General features: G+C 64.8%; 5 protein-coding genes across 5 annotated transcripts; 4 read left to right on the forward strand and 1 right to left on the reverse strand.

Annotated features, from left to right (window-relative positions):
* Window positions 1-812: 812 nt before the first annotated feature.
* ARB_02701 (Allergen Asp f 7) lies at window positions 813-1,568 on the forward strand (the record flags this gene model as incomplete). The annotated part of the gene is made up of 1 exon (XM_062774598.1): window positions 813-1,568. The coding sequence occupies one exon, from the start codon at window positions 813-815 to the stop codon at window positions 1,566-1,568; it is 756 nt and encodes a 251-aa protein (XP_062630582.1).
* Window positions 1,569-4,724: 3,156 nt separating this feature from the next.
* Window positions 4,725-6,635, forward strand: mtr_27 (N amino acid transport system protein; the record flags this gene model as incomplete). Its single annotated transcript, XM_062774599.1, has 3 exons — window positions 4,725-4,827; window positions 4,886-5,969; window positions 6,017-6,635. 3 exons carry the CDS (start codon window positions 4,725-4,727, stop codon window positions 6,633-6,635), a joined length of 1,806 nt encoding a protein of 601 aa, XP_062630583.1.
* A 128-nt stretch (window positions 6,636-6,763) lies between these two features.
* Window positions 6,764-8,107, reverse strand: LOC62_06G008076 (uncharacterized protein; the record flags this gene model as incomplete). The annotated part of the gene is made up of 4 exons (XM_062774600.1): window positions 6,764-6,945; window positions 6,987-7,091; window positions 7,143-7,340; window positions 7,420-8,107. The coding sequence occupies 4 exons, from the start codon at window positions 8,105-8,107 to the stop codon at window positions 6,764-6,766; spliced, it is 1,173 nt and encodes a 390-aa protein (XP_062630584.1).
* A 919-nt stretch (window positions 8,108-9,026) lies between these two features.
* On the forward strand, window positions 9,027-9,215 carry LOC62_06G008077 (uncharacterized protein; the record flags this gene model as incomplete). Its single annotated transcript, XM_062774601.1, has 1 exon — window positions 9,027-9,215. One exon carries the CDS (start codon window positions 9,027-9,029, stop codon window positions 9,213-9,215), a length of 189 nt encoding a protein of 62 aa, XP_062630585.1.
* Window positions 9,216-10,570: 1,355 nt separating this feature from the next.
* On the forward strand, window positions 10,571-11,454 carry LOC62_06G008078 (uncharacterized protein; the record flags this gene model as incomplete). Its single annotated transcript, XM_062774602.1, has 3 exons — window positions 10,571-10,880; window positions 10,931-11,230; window positions 11,276-11,454. The coding sequence occupies 3 exons, from the start codon at window positions 10,571-10,573 to the stop codon at window positions 11,452-11,454; spliced, it is 789 nt and encodes a 262-aa protein (XP_062630586.1).
* Between the last annotated feature and the right edge of the window lie 280 nt (window positions 11,455-11,734).

The raw sequence follows: 11,734 nt of genomic DNA on the forward strand, positions 1-11,734 counted from the left end.
TGCGGAATGGGAGGGGTGCAGGAACGGGGGTTGTTTGTGTGGTGGCCGGTGGAGACCGATGTCGTCGGCGAGTGAGGCGAGTGTAGGTCAATGCAGTGTAAGTACGCAGTGTGAAGGGGCCAAAGGTGAGGGGCGAGAGGGTCGGGTGTATCACAGTGAGGAGGCTCGCACCGACAAGTATGTGCGTACGTGTTGTTGTCGTCGTCGTTTGGCAGCGGCTTGCGGCTTGACGCGCCGCCGTCGCCGCGAGCCTGGAACGTGGAACCTATGCGGCGGGCAGTACCCCGCCCGTGTCCCCCGACCTCCGGGCGCGCAGCGTACGCGGTGGTTGCAGCTGCAGCGTGCATGCGCCTGTAGTATGTCACCGCCGTGTGTGTGCCTCGGCACGACGCGGGTTCCGTCCGACAAACGACGCCGCGAGTGGGTGTCCCCTGGTGCTGCGACTCGCGTTTCCCTGGCGGATGGGCGGGCTGGCGGGTGCGTGCACGGGGGTGAAGTGATCGACACGGTCGTCGTTGTCTGGCGGGCCCGCTTTGGCGCGCTCTGCTGCTGACTGTCTGCCACACTGCACCCACCCCCTCGAGGCACGCCCAGTGATGATGTGTTTGACTCTGGCGACGCGCCTGCTTTGCCCCCGGAGTTAAGGTTGTGTGCCCTTGTTGTTTCGTGCATGCTTTTCCATGCCCTTGTTTGTGTGTTCCTCGCTCGGTGTGAGCTGGCTTGCGTACATGCAGCAGAGTGAAGAGAATATTAAGAGGCGAGTCAAGTGCGATGCAGCAGTGCCTCTTCTTCCCCAACAACAACCCAACACCATGCTCGTCAAGAACCTCGCCATCCTCGCGCTCGCCGCTGTCGCCGTTGACGCGCGCAAGGCCAACCTCCGCCGCGGCAAGGACGGGCGCGTGTGCAAGGTGCGCCCGACGCCCGACGCGCAGCCCGCGCCAGAGCCCGCCCCGACGCCAGTGGACGAGCAGAAGGACGCCGACCACTACGGCCACGGCCACCACGACGACGCCAAGCCGTCGCAGGTCGAGACCTCGAGCGCTGTCGCCGCGCCGTCGTCCGCCCCCGAGCCCGAGCACCACGACGACCAGCAGCAGCAGGAGCAGTCGCCGCCGCCGTCCGAGGCGTACGTCGCGCCTCCGGAGGAGTCGCACAAGCCCGCGCCAGAGGAGGAGAAGCCTGCGCCCGAGGAGAAGCCCGCACCCGAGGACAACGGCAACAACAACGGCGGCTCGGGTGGCGAGGAGTTCCACGGCCGCGCGACATACTACGACGTGTTCGTCGCGAAGCAGAACCACGGCTCGACGAGCGGCATCGGCGCGTGCCAGACCCAGCTGAGCGAGGACGGGCCGTTTGTGGCGCTCAACGACGGGCAGTTTGACGCCGACAAGCCGTGCGGCCGCTCGGTGGTGATTACCGACAAGAGCAACGGCAAGACGGTCACCGCTACCGTGCAGGACCGCTGTGCCGGCTGCGGGTGGGGAAACCTCGACCTCACAAAGGGCCTGTTCGAGCAGCTGCACGGCGGGCTCGGCGTGACCGACATTACGTGGCACTGGGCGTAGGAGGCGTAGAGTAGACTCTTTCGTACATGGACACTGGCTTGTCGTTTTCTTTTCGCTTTGCCTCGGGAAGGCTGTATGCATTTCTTCGAGTTGGACGCAAGTTGGACGCGTCAAAGGACGCGCCACGGTTGGGTTTCGGGCCGACGCGACCGAACTTACTTGACTTGGTCACTACACTTCGGCCCATTTCGAGCGACGCGCATCGCGCATCGCGCATCGCACAACTATCGGCTCATTCTTGTCGGCGCGGCATCGCTCGTCTGTTGAAGGTATAAAGACAGTACGAGGACAAACGCCGTAGCATAGGGCCCGTCACCTCCGTCCACTGGATCCTACACTTCCCCCCACACCCCCGCTCACCTCCACTCCCTCGGCTTCCTCCACTCTTCTACTCTCCTTCATCACCCCACCTCAACCCCCGCCATGGCCGCACCGTTCCAGGACGTCGCCGTGCTCTTCGTACGTTATCCCCGCCGCCCCGCTGACCCCAGGGCGACTCGATCACAAACCAGCAGCACGAGGAGGGGAGCATGCAGGCGCGGTTCTCGAGTGAGTCGGGTCGGGCCTGGGGGAAGGGACGGGGGGAAGGCAACCGTGTCGGCGCCGGTGGACGTCCTGATGGATAGGCCTGCTAAGCGGCTCGGGTACGCTCGTGCATACCGGCGCTGGCTGTCACTGCTCCATGCTGCCTGCATTACTGCAGTCTCCGCAGCGCCGTGCTACTTGTGCCCTGTCGGGACCCCGGCTCCCCTCGGCTCCGACAACACATGTGGCGACTGGACGCTTACGGAGCGTACCAACGTCGTCCAACACATCTCCATCCTCATTTCGCAACATTGCACTCACACACAGGCGCGTACCGTCGCAAACTCGACATCTTGAACCGCGGGTATGGCGGGTACAACACGCGGTGGTGAGTTGTGTGCCCCCCCAGCGCCGTGCAGCTGACGCCGTTGCCAGGACTCGCCTGCTCTTCGACACCATCTTCGCGAAGAAGGAGGATGCCGCACGCGTGCCGACCATCCGGCTCGTGACCATTTGGTTCGGTACGTCGTCGTTGTGCACCAGCGCCGCTGACTCCAGGCGCCAACGACTCGGTCCTGCCGGACGCCGAGCAGAAGGTCCGCCAGCACGTCCCGCTCGACGAGTACACGTCCAACCTGCGATTCTTTCTCGAGTCGCTCACGTCCCCGACCAGCCCCTACGCCGCGGCCCACGCGAAGGGTCTCAACGTCGTGCTCGTTACCCCGCCGCCGATCTACCCGGCCGCGATGGGCGGTGGGCCGTTCTCGCGCGAGCGGGTGCCCGCCGTCAGCAAGGGATATGTCGATGCTGTTCGCTCCCTCGCGGCCGAGTACAAGGCCAAGGAGACGCCCGAGGGGAACTGGCGCGTCGGGCTCGTGGATATGTGGGACGGCGTGATTCGTGCTGCTGGTGGTGAGGGCGAGGAGTTGAGGGCGTTTCTGAGGTGAGTTTGGGGAGGCGGAGTGGTCGTGGCTTCAAGGTCGTCTGGGTCTGGGGCGAGCTCGACAGCCCCCCACAGTCAGGAGCTCCGTGGTCATGCCTCGGTGACCATGGCCACCTCGGTATCGGCGTCTCCCAGGCCAGATCTGGGGCTCTGGGCAAGGTCCTGCCGAAACAGCGTTCATTACATCGGCTCTCCCCTCCATGGGGCATGCTGCGGCCCCATGGCATGACACCGCGTGGTGTAGCGCTGCGAGATCTCCATCTTAGACAATCGGTTACATGGCTTTCGTCTAGAAGCGAGCGAGCGAGCCGTTCCAGCGGCTGTAGCCACCGCCAGAGCGCCTAACAGAGCGGCGCTGTTCTATTCGCGAACACGACGTTAATCTCGCGCCGCTATTGTTGTCTGCGCAATGTCTCCACATGGTCCACCCCGCCCCACTCTCCGTTCCGGCTTATCGCTTGGGTCGCTCGTGGCGCGCACACTGACGCCGCAGCGACGGCCTGCACCTCACAAGTCGGGGCTACGGAGTATTCTGGGACGAGTACACTGCCTTGGTGCGGGGCGAGCTCCGGGGACGCGGGCTGGACTGGGAGGACGTCGAGGACCTGCCGCTGAGGATGCCCAAGTGAGTTTGTCGAGTGGGGCCGGCGACGTCTTGTCATTAGCCGCCCACACCCGCCCGCAGCACCCACTAACATGCCAGCTTTGAGCACGTCGACGCAGACAACCCCTCGACGGTGCTCAGTGGAATGCGTCTGCCGCCCATCCGTCAATAGAAGTGTCCGGACGCATCCGACCGACGTCATTTGCAGGAATTGGACGCGGAATGTGCCGCACGGAAATAGGCTGATGCAGCTGACATCCTCACGCGACCATGTGCACATGGTCCTCGTTTTTACTGCCCACCGCCTGTAGGCGACCATGGCGAGGGGTTGGTTGGCGGCACGAGTAGCGCGAAACGAGGTGCGCAGTTCGCCTCTGGTGTGGGGGTGTGACGAGGCGACATCCCGAACGAGTGCGGTAGCTCCGCGCTTGTAGCTCAGAGGAGGGAGGGAGGCACGAGGCGACTCACGAAAGAAAGCGACTCACCACGCACGACGACAGCGAATGAGCGCGAGAGCTAGCATGCAGCAGCAGCAGCAACTGCCTCTGCTGCGCCAATTAACCGCGACTCGCTCCCCCAAGGCTGCAAAGCAGTCGCACAACAAACGAGTTGCCGCCGGCGGCGCACGGTTTCAACGGCTCCACCGGCCACCGGCCAGCCTGGGCGACGGGGCGACGGCCTGCCGACGTCACCCGCTTGGCCTGCGCAGTCGGTGGTCGCACTAGCTGATACCATCAGCTGGTGGTAGCATGTGGTGTGGCACTGACGCACTATTTTGGGCCTGGGTCGAGGTGTCGTCTTTGAGCCGTCCTCTCGGCCGTGGAGGTTGCCTGGGGGTTATCTTTTGACCGAGCGACTGCGCTGGACCATGGTCGCACATGGAGAGTGTTCTATGTTTGCTCCTCGTGATTGGGGCCAGCGGGTGGGCGAGTGGGATGGTCGAGTACGAGTCGATAGCGCGAGGAGAGGTGAGGCGAGGCGAGATCGTGGGGGCGATAAAAGCGGGGCGATAAAAGCCAATGCCTGGCGAGCAAGCAGGACGATATCGCCCGCCAGCTAGCTACCCCCCAACACCCCCACCACCATGGCGTCCAACCTCGTCCCGCCCGCAGAGGTGATGCTGCACGACGTCCCCGAGCCGGGGATGCACCACGACCACGCGACGCTCGACGACGAAGAGCACGACAGTGAGTGCGCGGTGGCCCTCTGGCTTGCGCTCTCCTCCCCCGCTAACCCGTGCTGCAGAGACCCGCAACTCGCACCCGCTCGAAGTATACCTGTACCACGCGGCGATCGAGCGCGCGCGCGAGGACCGCGACCCGCGCCCGATCCCCGACGCGCCGTGGACGGTGCTGATCAAGACGCTCACTGGGCGGCGGAGCACGATTGTGCACCCGCACTCGCCCGCGCCGGCGATCACGAGCAGCGGCCCGTATACCGAGGAGGGGGGCCAGCAGCAGTACGCCGTGGAGAAGAAGGGGCAGGTTGGCACGGTGCAGGTCGGCGCTCCGGACGCGTTCGACCCGCTCGACGACGTCGCCGCGCAGAAGGAGACGGCGTACCGCCTCCTCCGGGTCGCGTCGTGGCAGATTGTGTTTTATCTCATCACGACCGACATCCTCGGCTTCTCTAGCGCGCCGATGGCGTTCGCCGAGCTGGGCTACGGGCCCGGCGTGCTCGTCTACACCTTCTTCTTCATCCTCGCCTTCTGTTCCGGCCAGATCCTGTGGCGCATGTACATGGGCCTCGACAGCGAGCGGTTCCCCGTCACATGCTACGCTGATCTCGGCGAGCGCACATTCGGCCCGTGGGCGCGGCACGTGTTCAACGTCCTGCAGAGCCTGCAGCTGATCATGAACGTCGCCATCCTCATCATCGGCAACGGCCAGACGCTCGCCACGATCATCAACTACAAGTTCTGCTATATCGTCCTCAACGTCTTCTGGGCGCTCGCCGGCATGATCGCGGGCCAGATCAAGAGCCTGCGCAACTTTGCCTGGTTCACAAACCTCAACATCTGGCTCAACCTCGTCGTCATGGCCATCACCATGGCCGGCATCGCGCTGTACGCGCCCGTCCCGAGCCAGTCCAACCACACCGACCTGTCCCAGCCGATTATTCGTTCCGGCTGGGTGCCCTCGTACACCGTCGGCTGGTTCGAGCAGGTCGGCGGCGTCCAGCTCGCCGTGTTCTCCTACGGCGGCGCAATGATCTTCACAGAGTTCATGGCCGAGATGCGCCGCCCGCGCGACTTCTGGAAGGCGGCATTCTTCAGCCAGCTCTTCTGCTACCTCATGTACATGTTCTTCGGGCTCTTCTGCTACAGCTAGTAAGTGCCGCGGCCCCCGCGTCTGGCGTCCCGCTAACCCGCCCCAGCCAAGGCCAGTACACCTCCATGCTCCCCTCGCTCGACTTTGACAACACCAAGCTCCAGCTCGCGTGCAACATCATCGGGCTGGTGTCGACCGGCGTCGCAGCGGTCCTGTACGCCAACATCGGCGTCAAAGTCTTCTACCAGAACGTGATGCGCGAGTACTTCCGCGCGCCGGCGCTCACCTCCCGCCGCGGCGCCGTGCTCTGGAGCGTCACCGTCGTCATCTACTGGGTGATCGCGTGGGTCGTCGGCTCCGCCATCCCCAACCTCAACTCGCTCGTCACGATCGTCGGCGCAGCGTGTATCCTGCAGTTCACGTACACTTTCCCGCCGCTCCTCCTCCTCGGGTTCTGGATGCAGCACGACGCCATGGCCGCCGACGAGCCGTGGCAGCCCGGCATGGAGGAGTGGTCCGGCCGCGTGGACTCGTGGCGCCAGATGTCCCGATGGAAGCGCGGCTTCAAGCCCTACTGGTACGCCAAGACCTTCCTCTTCCTCCTCTTCCTTGCCGCGCTCGCGCTTGCCGGCCTCGGCCTGTACGCCGGTATCGAGGGCGCCATCCAGGCGTTTGCGAGCAGCTCGACGACATCGTTCAGCTGCCACGCCCCGGGCCAGCCCTAAGCGCCAGCGCCACAAGGCGTCAGTTGTAGACAAGACGAAAAGTAGTAGTAGTATAGACACGGCCTCAATAGTTAGCAAGGTGCAATGCAAGATACATATCGGTGCGCAGACTACAGTACAACGAACAGCTAGAGGGCCGTGAGGATGCCGACAAACGTGCCAGCCAGCACGACAACAACAGCAGCGGCAGTGGTGCTGCGCTCCGCAGCTGACCGCTTCCAGTGGCCGCCCTGGAGCGTCCTGGCGCTCACCTCGCTCAGCTTGGAGCCAGGTGCGCGGATCTCGAAGCGCGGCGAGGTCCAGTACACCTCTGCGGCGGGTCAGCGCATTGCTCCAGCCCACTCGACCCACCCTTCGCATTGCGGATGTTGACCAGCTTGATGACGTACGCCTTGCCGGCCGGCACGTCGGGCAGCGTGACCGTGTAGTTTGTGACGACCAGCGCGCCGAACCACACTAGGGGGATGTTAGCTGTTGGGCAGGAGGTCAAGCCCGCGGGTCACTCACGACCGGGAACCTTGGGCTGCCCGTACGGGCTGCCGAGCTCGAGCGGCGGGATCATGGACCGGATGCCCCATACCCCCGGGCCGGTGAGCTCCTCGCGCCTGCCGACGTCGACGAGCAGCGCGGTGGCGGGGAAGCGCGCCGGCAGGGCCGACTGCTCGGTGGGCTCGATCCAGAGGCGGTTGTCCGTGCCCGCGACCCCTGGGCGTGTCAGCTGGCGTCTTGCCCAGTGCGGTTACACCGCCGCGGCTCGCTGCGCTCGCCGCTCGTCGTCACTCACACCACTGCTTGCGCGTCGGCGACAGCACGCGCACATGGTGCTTTGCGAGCGTGCTCGGCTCGTCATTCACCTGCCACACGAGGCCCGGAATGTCCTTGTACTGCAGGTCCTTGGGCTTGAGCTTGTCGAGCTTGCGCCACTGGTTCTTGACGCGGGGGTCGTACCACGCCAAGTCGAGGAACGAGCCCTCGTCGTGGCGCCACTTGTCGACCCAGGGGATGCGGTGGCCGTCCTTGCGCTGGCCGCCGCCGGGCCCGTCGTCAATGTCGTCGTCGCCGTCGTCGTACTCGATCTCCTCGACCTCGGTCAGGCGGTCGAGCTCGCGCAGCTCGGCAATCGTCTCGAGGTCGGCGTTCAGCCCGTCGATATTCGGCGCAGTGTACTTCTTCGGCGTCTTGGGGTGCACCTGCCCCTCCTTGATGTCGTCCTCGCGCTCGACGTCCTCCTCCTCCTCCTCGGGCACGGCAGTCGCGGTGCCCGACGCATCGGGCGGCCGCTGGTCAGGGTGCTCCTTCGCCACGTCGGTCACCTCGAACGGCGGTGGCGTGTCGTCCTCGACAAAGATCCCAGGGGGCGCCTCTACCTTTTCCTCGACGACGGCGACGGGCTGCTGCGCCGCCGCCGCGTCCTCGGCCCACACGGGGCGCAGTGCCAGCGAGAGGGAGAGCACGAGCAGTGCTGCGCGCATGGTTGGTGCGAGTGAGTCTGTGTGGACTAGTGTGTGGGATAGAGTGCAGAGGTGAAACCAGTGTGTGCATGTCGCTGTGTGTCGCCGTGTCTTGTCGGTCGCCGTTGTGATGGCCCGCTAGCGGGTCGTTGTGCAGCAAGGGAGTCGTCACAACTGGCAATGTGCCTTGCGACAGGCAGTGGCCAAGCGGCAGTCGGCCAGCCAGACACAACCATGACGGCATCCCTTGCCTCATGGACCCTGCAGTCTCATCTCTCTTCGCCGGGTTGCAATGGCGCGGCAAACAAGCCACGTAAGGGGCTGCATCCTAGGCGACTGACTGCCTGGCTGGCTCACTCACGTTCTTGCCGCCTGTGAACCTGCAATGCGTGGCGTGGCTGGAAAGGTTCGGTATCAACGGCCGGCACCGCCGCCATATGCATGAATCTATTAGGATTTGTGGAATACGTGACCTGGTGGTCTCGATTAATAGCTGCTACTAATACAAGCCGGCCCAGGAATAGCCAGCGATTACTGATTGCCAGCCCTACACCCCGCCGTGCACCACTTCGAGCCCCCACCACCCAGCAAGCAAGCTCCGTTCCGATGCATGAGCCATCATCACCATCGACCCATGCTCCAGCTCAAGAAGGATGGAGCAGAAGCATGCCGAAGCCAACTGGCTGTCTGTCAGCTGGCAAAGCACGCACGACGCGCGCGCCGTCTGAGCGCCCCGCGGGTCAAGTGATCATCAGGGTTCTCCAGCACGGTAATGACGCCGGGCCAGACCCAGCCGGAAGCTCAGCCGAGTCGACTCGAGCAGTCACCACCACAGCTGTCTACTTATCCTCCTCCTCTCCTTCTCACTCTTCTCATCGCCATCCACGCTCGCTCGCTCGCGCATTCACCTCACCTACCCCACCCACACCCTCGCCTCACCATGCTCGCTGCGGGCTTCTCGGCCGTCCTCAACCGCTTCCCGCACCACGAGTCGGACAGGCGCCGGTACCGTCTCAGCGGGAAGCGCGGCGGCACGCAGCAGCGGCCCGCCGTCGTCGCGACTGTGCCCCGCGAGCCCGTTGCGCCCGGTGTCGCCGCCACGACGCTCCGCCGCTGGCTGTCGCGATAGGTCGCGGCTCGCTGAGCCTTGTGTCTGCCCAGTTGTCTCTCAAGTGTGAATGAAGTCGAGTTAAGTCAAGTCAAGTCGAGTCATGATGGTGAGTACTCCTCGCCTGCCCAGCTCACACACCCAGCGTAACCGAAGACGCCGAAGTCCACGTCCGTGCGGCACAGACGGCCGTGTTGTTCCATGTGTGTATGTAATGGTATGAAGAAGGGAGTGGAGCGTGTGTGGTGGGTGTTGGGTGCTGGCGCCGATGGGTGGTTCGACGCAGTAACGAGCAACGGCCTGTGTCGCCGTCACAGGCCCCGATGGATATTGCGGCACATCCACTGGCCGCCAGCACGAATGTGAGGCGGTGGCGTCGTTGTGCGAGGGCTGTTCAAGTGTGCAGCGGGAGACGGCGAGTAGTGGCACGCACCTGAGCGGTTGGGGACGGAGACGGCCGAGGAAGGCAATGCCAGGCCGCCGCGGCGAGTCACGGCGCAAGCGAGTGAGCCAGTCTTGAGCGCCGTAAACAGTCTTCTGGCTTGCTTCCGGCTTGGACAAAGCCACGACGCGACCGGGGCCAGAAGCAGTCGATGGGCGCCACATTGCAAGCCAGCACGCACGGGCCCCCATACCCCCAGCCGTCATGGCGTTCTTCCTCCGCAGCAGTCGCGCGATTAGATAGGCTCGCAGCGCAGTCGACGAACAAGCATCAGTCGGGGCAGGCAGGTCCGTTCGGCCGGCCGCCGCAACACGGCAAGACAGGCGGATCGGCCAGATCCAGGAAGCTGCACTGCCGCATGGCACAGGGCCACAGGGATGTTTCAGACGACGACCGCAGGGCGAGGAGAGGGGGGAGGGAGGGTTGGTGCGGGGCGTGTGGGTTTCGCCAGTTCGACTGTTGCTCGCGCTCGTGCTTGCTCGTTGCTCGTGTTGCTTGCTCGTCGCGGGTCCCGACGGCAGTGAGTTTTGCATGCTCTATGCTTCCTTGCCCGCTTCTAGCGCACCTAGCGCCCACCTGCGTGCGGCCTTCTGGAACCAACATGTTTACGAGAGAGACGGCGCGCAGGAGTTGTCGGTGCCAAGGCACGCGCGGCGCGGCGCGTTACGCCTCATTCCCCGCCGGCCCCGCCGGGTGTCGGGTCAGTGGTGGTTTCTTGTCCAAGTTCCTAGAAGATCCCTTTGGCCTTGGGTTGCTCGTGCAACATGCCGCGGCAAAAGGCACTCGCTACTGCATGGCGGCTCCTGGGACGGACAGACGACCTGGCATAGCAGGCATGCTGCTCCTTGGTGTTTGCAGCAGCCAAGAGAACGACCCTTGGCTTCACCTTCCCCTCTCTCTTCATTACTGATCACCTTCCTCGACCCCACGCACAATGCTCACGACCAAGCTCCTCCTCCTCGCGCTCGCGCCCCTCCTCGCCCTCGCGCAGGACGAGTCGCAGGCACCCTCGGCCGACGGCGGCAACGGCAACGGCGGCGACAACGCCCCTGCGTCGTCGACCTCGGCCGCGCCGGCATCGAGCTCGGCCCCCGCCCCGGCGCCAAGCAACGCGACCGCGCCGAGCACCACACCCGCGTCGGGCCCGGACAGCCTCGCGTCGCAGACGGTGTGGACGGCGTTCCGCCCGCCGCCGTCGCTCGCGAACGGCACGAGCATCACGTACCCCCACAACGGGAGCTGGGGTGGGTCGAGGTTTGGCGCGAGCGTAGGCGAGAGCTGACTTGTCCCCTAGCCGTCCTCGGATCCCCCTTCACCGTCCGCTGGACGACCACCGCCGCCGGGCTCAACGACACGAACGGCTTCCTCGAGCTCTGGAACCCCGCCGTCGGCAAGTTCAAGGGCAACGACTCGCTCGCCAACGCGATCCCCGTCGGTACTCCGGTGCAGCTGAGCAAGTCTGGCGCCTCGATCACCTTGTATGTTGGCGACGCTACCAAGCTAACAACCAAAAGCTCGGCGGACCAGATCGAGCCCGGGACCGGATACATCCTCCGCCTTATTCCTGGCAACGCGCGCCCCGCCGTCCCGCAGGGTATGTGCGGTGTACCGGTCTAAAACTGCTTGCTGACGCCACTAGTCCTCGGCACGTCGGCCTCGTTCGAGATCAAGGCGGCCGGCCAGTCGGCCGACCCCGAGGCTGCTGCGCCGAGCGGACACCCCGCGGCGAGCGGCAAGCCCAGCGCCGGCGTGCGCGCGGCCGTGCTCGCGCCTGTGCTCGCCCTCGCTGCGGTCGCTGCCGCCGCGGCCGTGCTCTAGGCCAGCCGCCCACCCCTCTCACACAACCCAGCAACATAATACCACTCGTACCACTCATTCCCTCATGGATCACGTCGTGTTTGTGCAGCCGTGGGGGCCACCGGACTGGAGCTGGCTTGGCTGTACCTGGGCAGGGACGAGACGGGAACTTCCGTTGGCAGCGAGTCGTAGGTTGAGTCAAGCGCCGAGAGTCAGCGCCGCGGCGAGCAGTCGCCACAGCGAGTGCCACAAAAGCCATCCACACCTACACAGCACACAACAGCACACAACCACACACAAC

The sequence above is a fragment of the Vanrija pseudolonga genome, chromosome 6 (assembly GCF_020906515.1).
Source record: "Vanrija pseudolonga chromosome 6, complete sequence".
NCBI lineage: Eukaryota > Fungi > Basidiomycota > Tremellomycetes > Trichosporonales > Trichosporonaceae > Vanrija > Vanrija pseudolonga.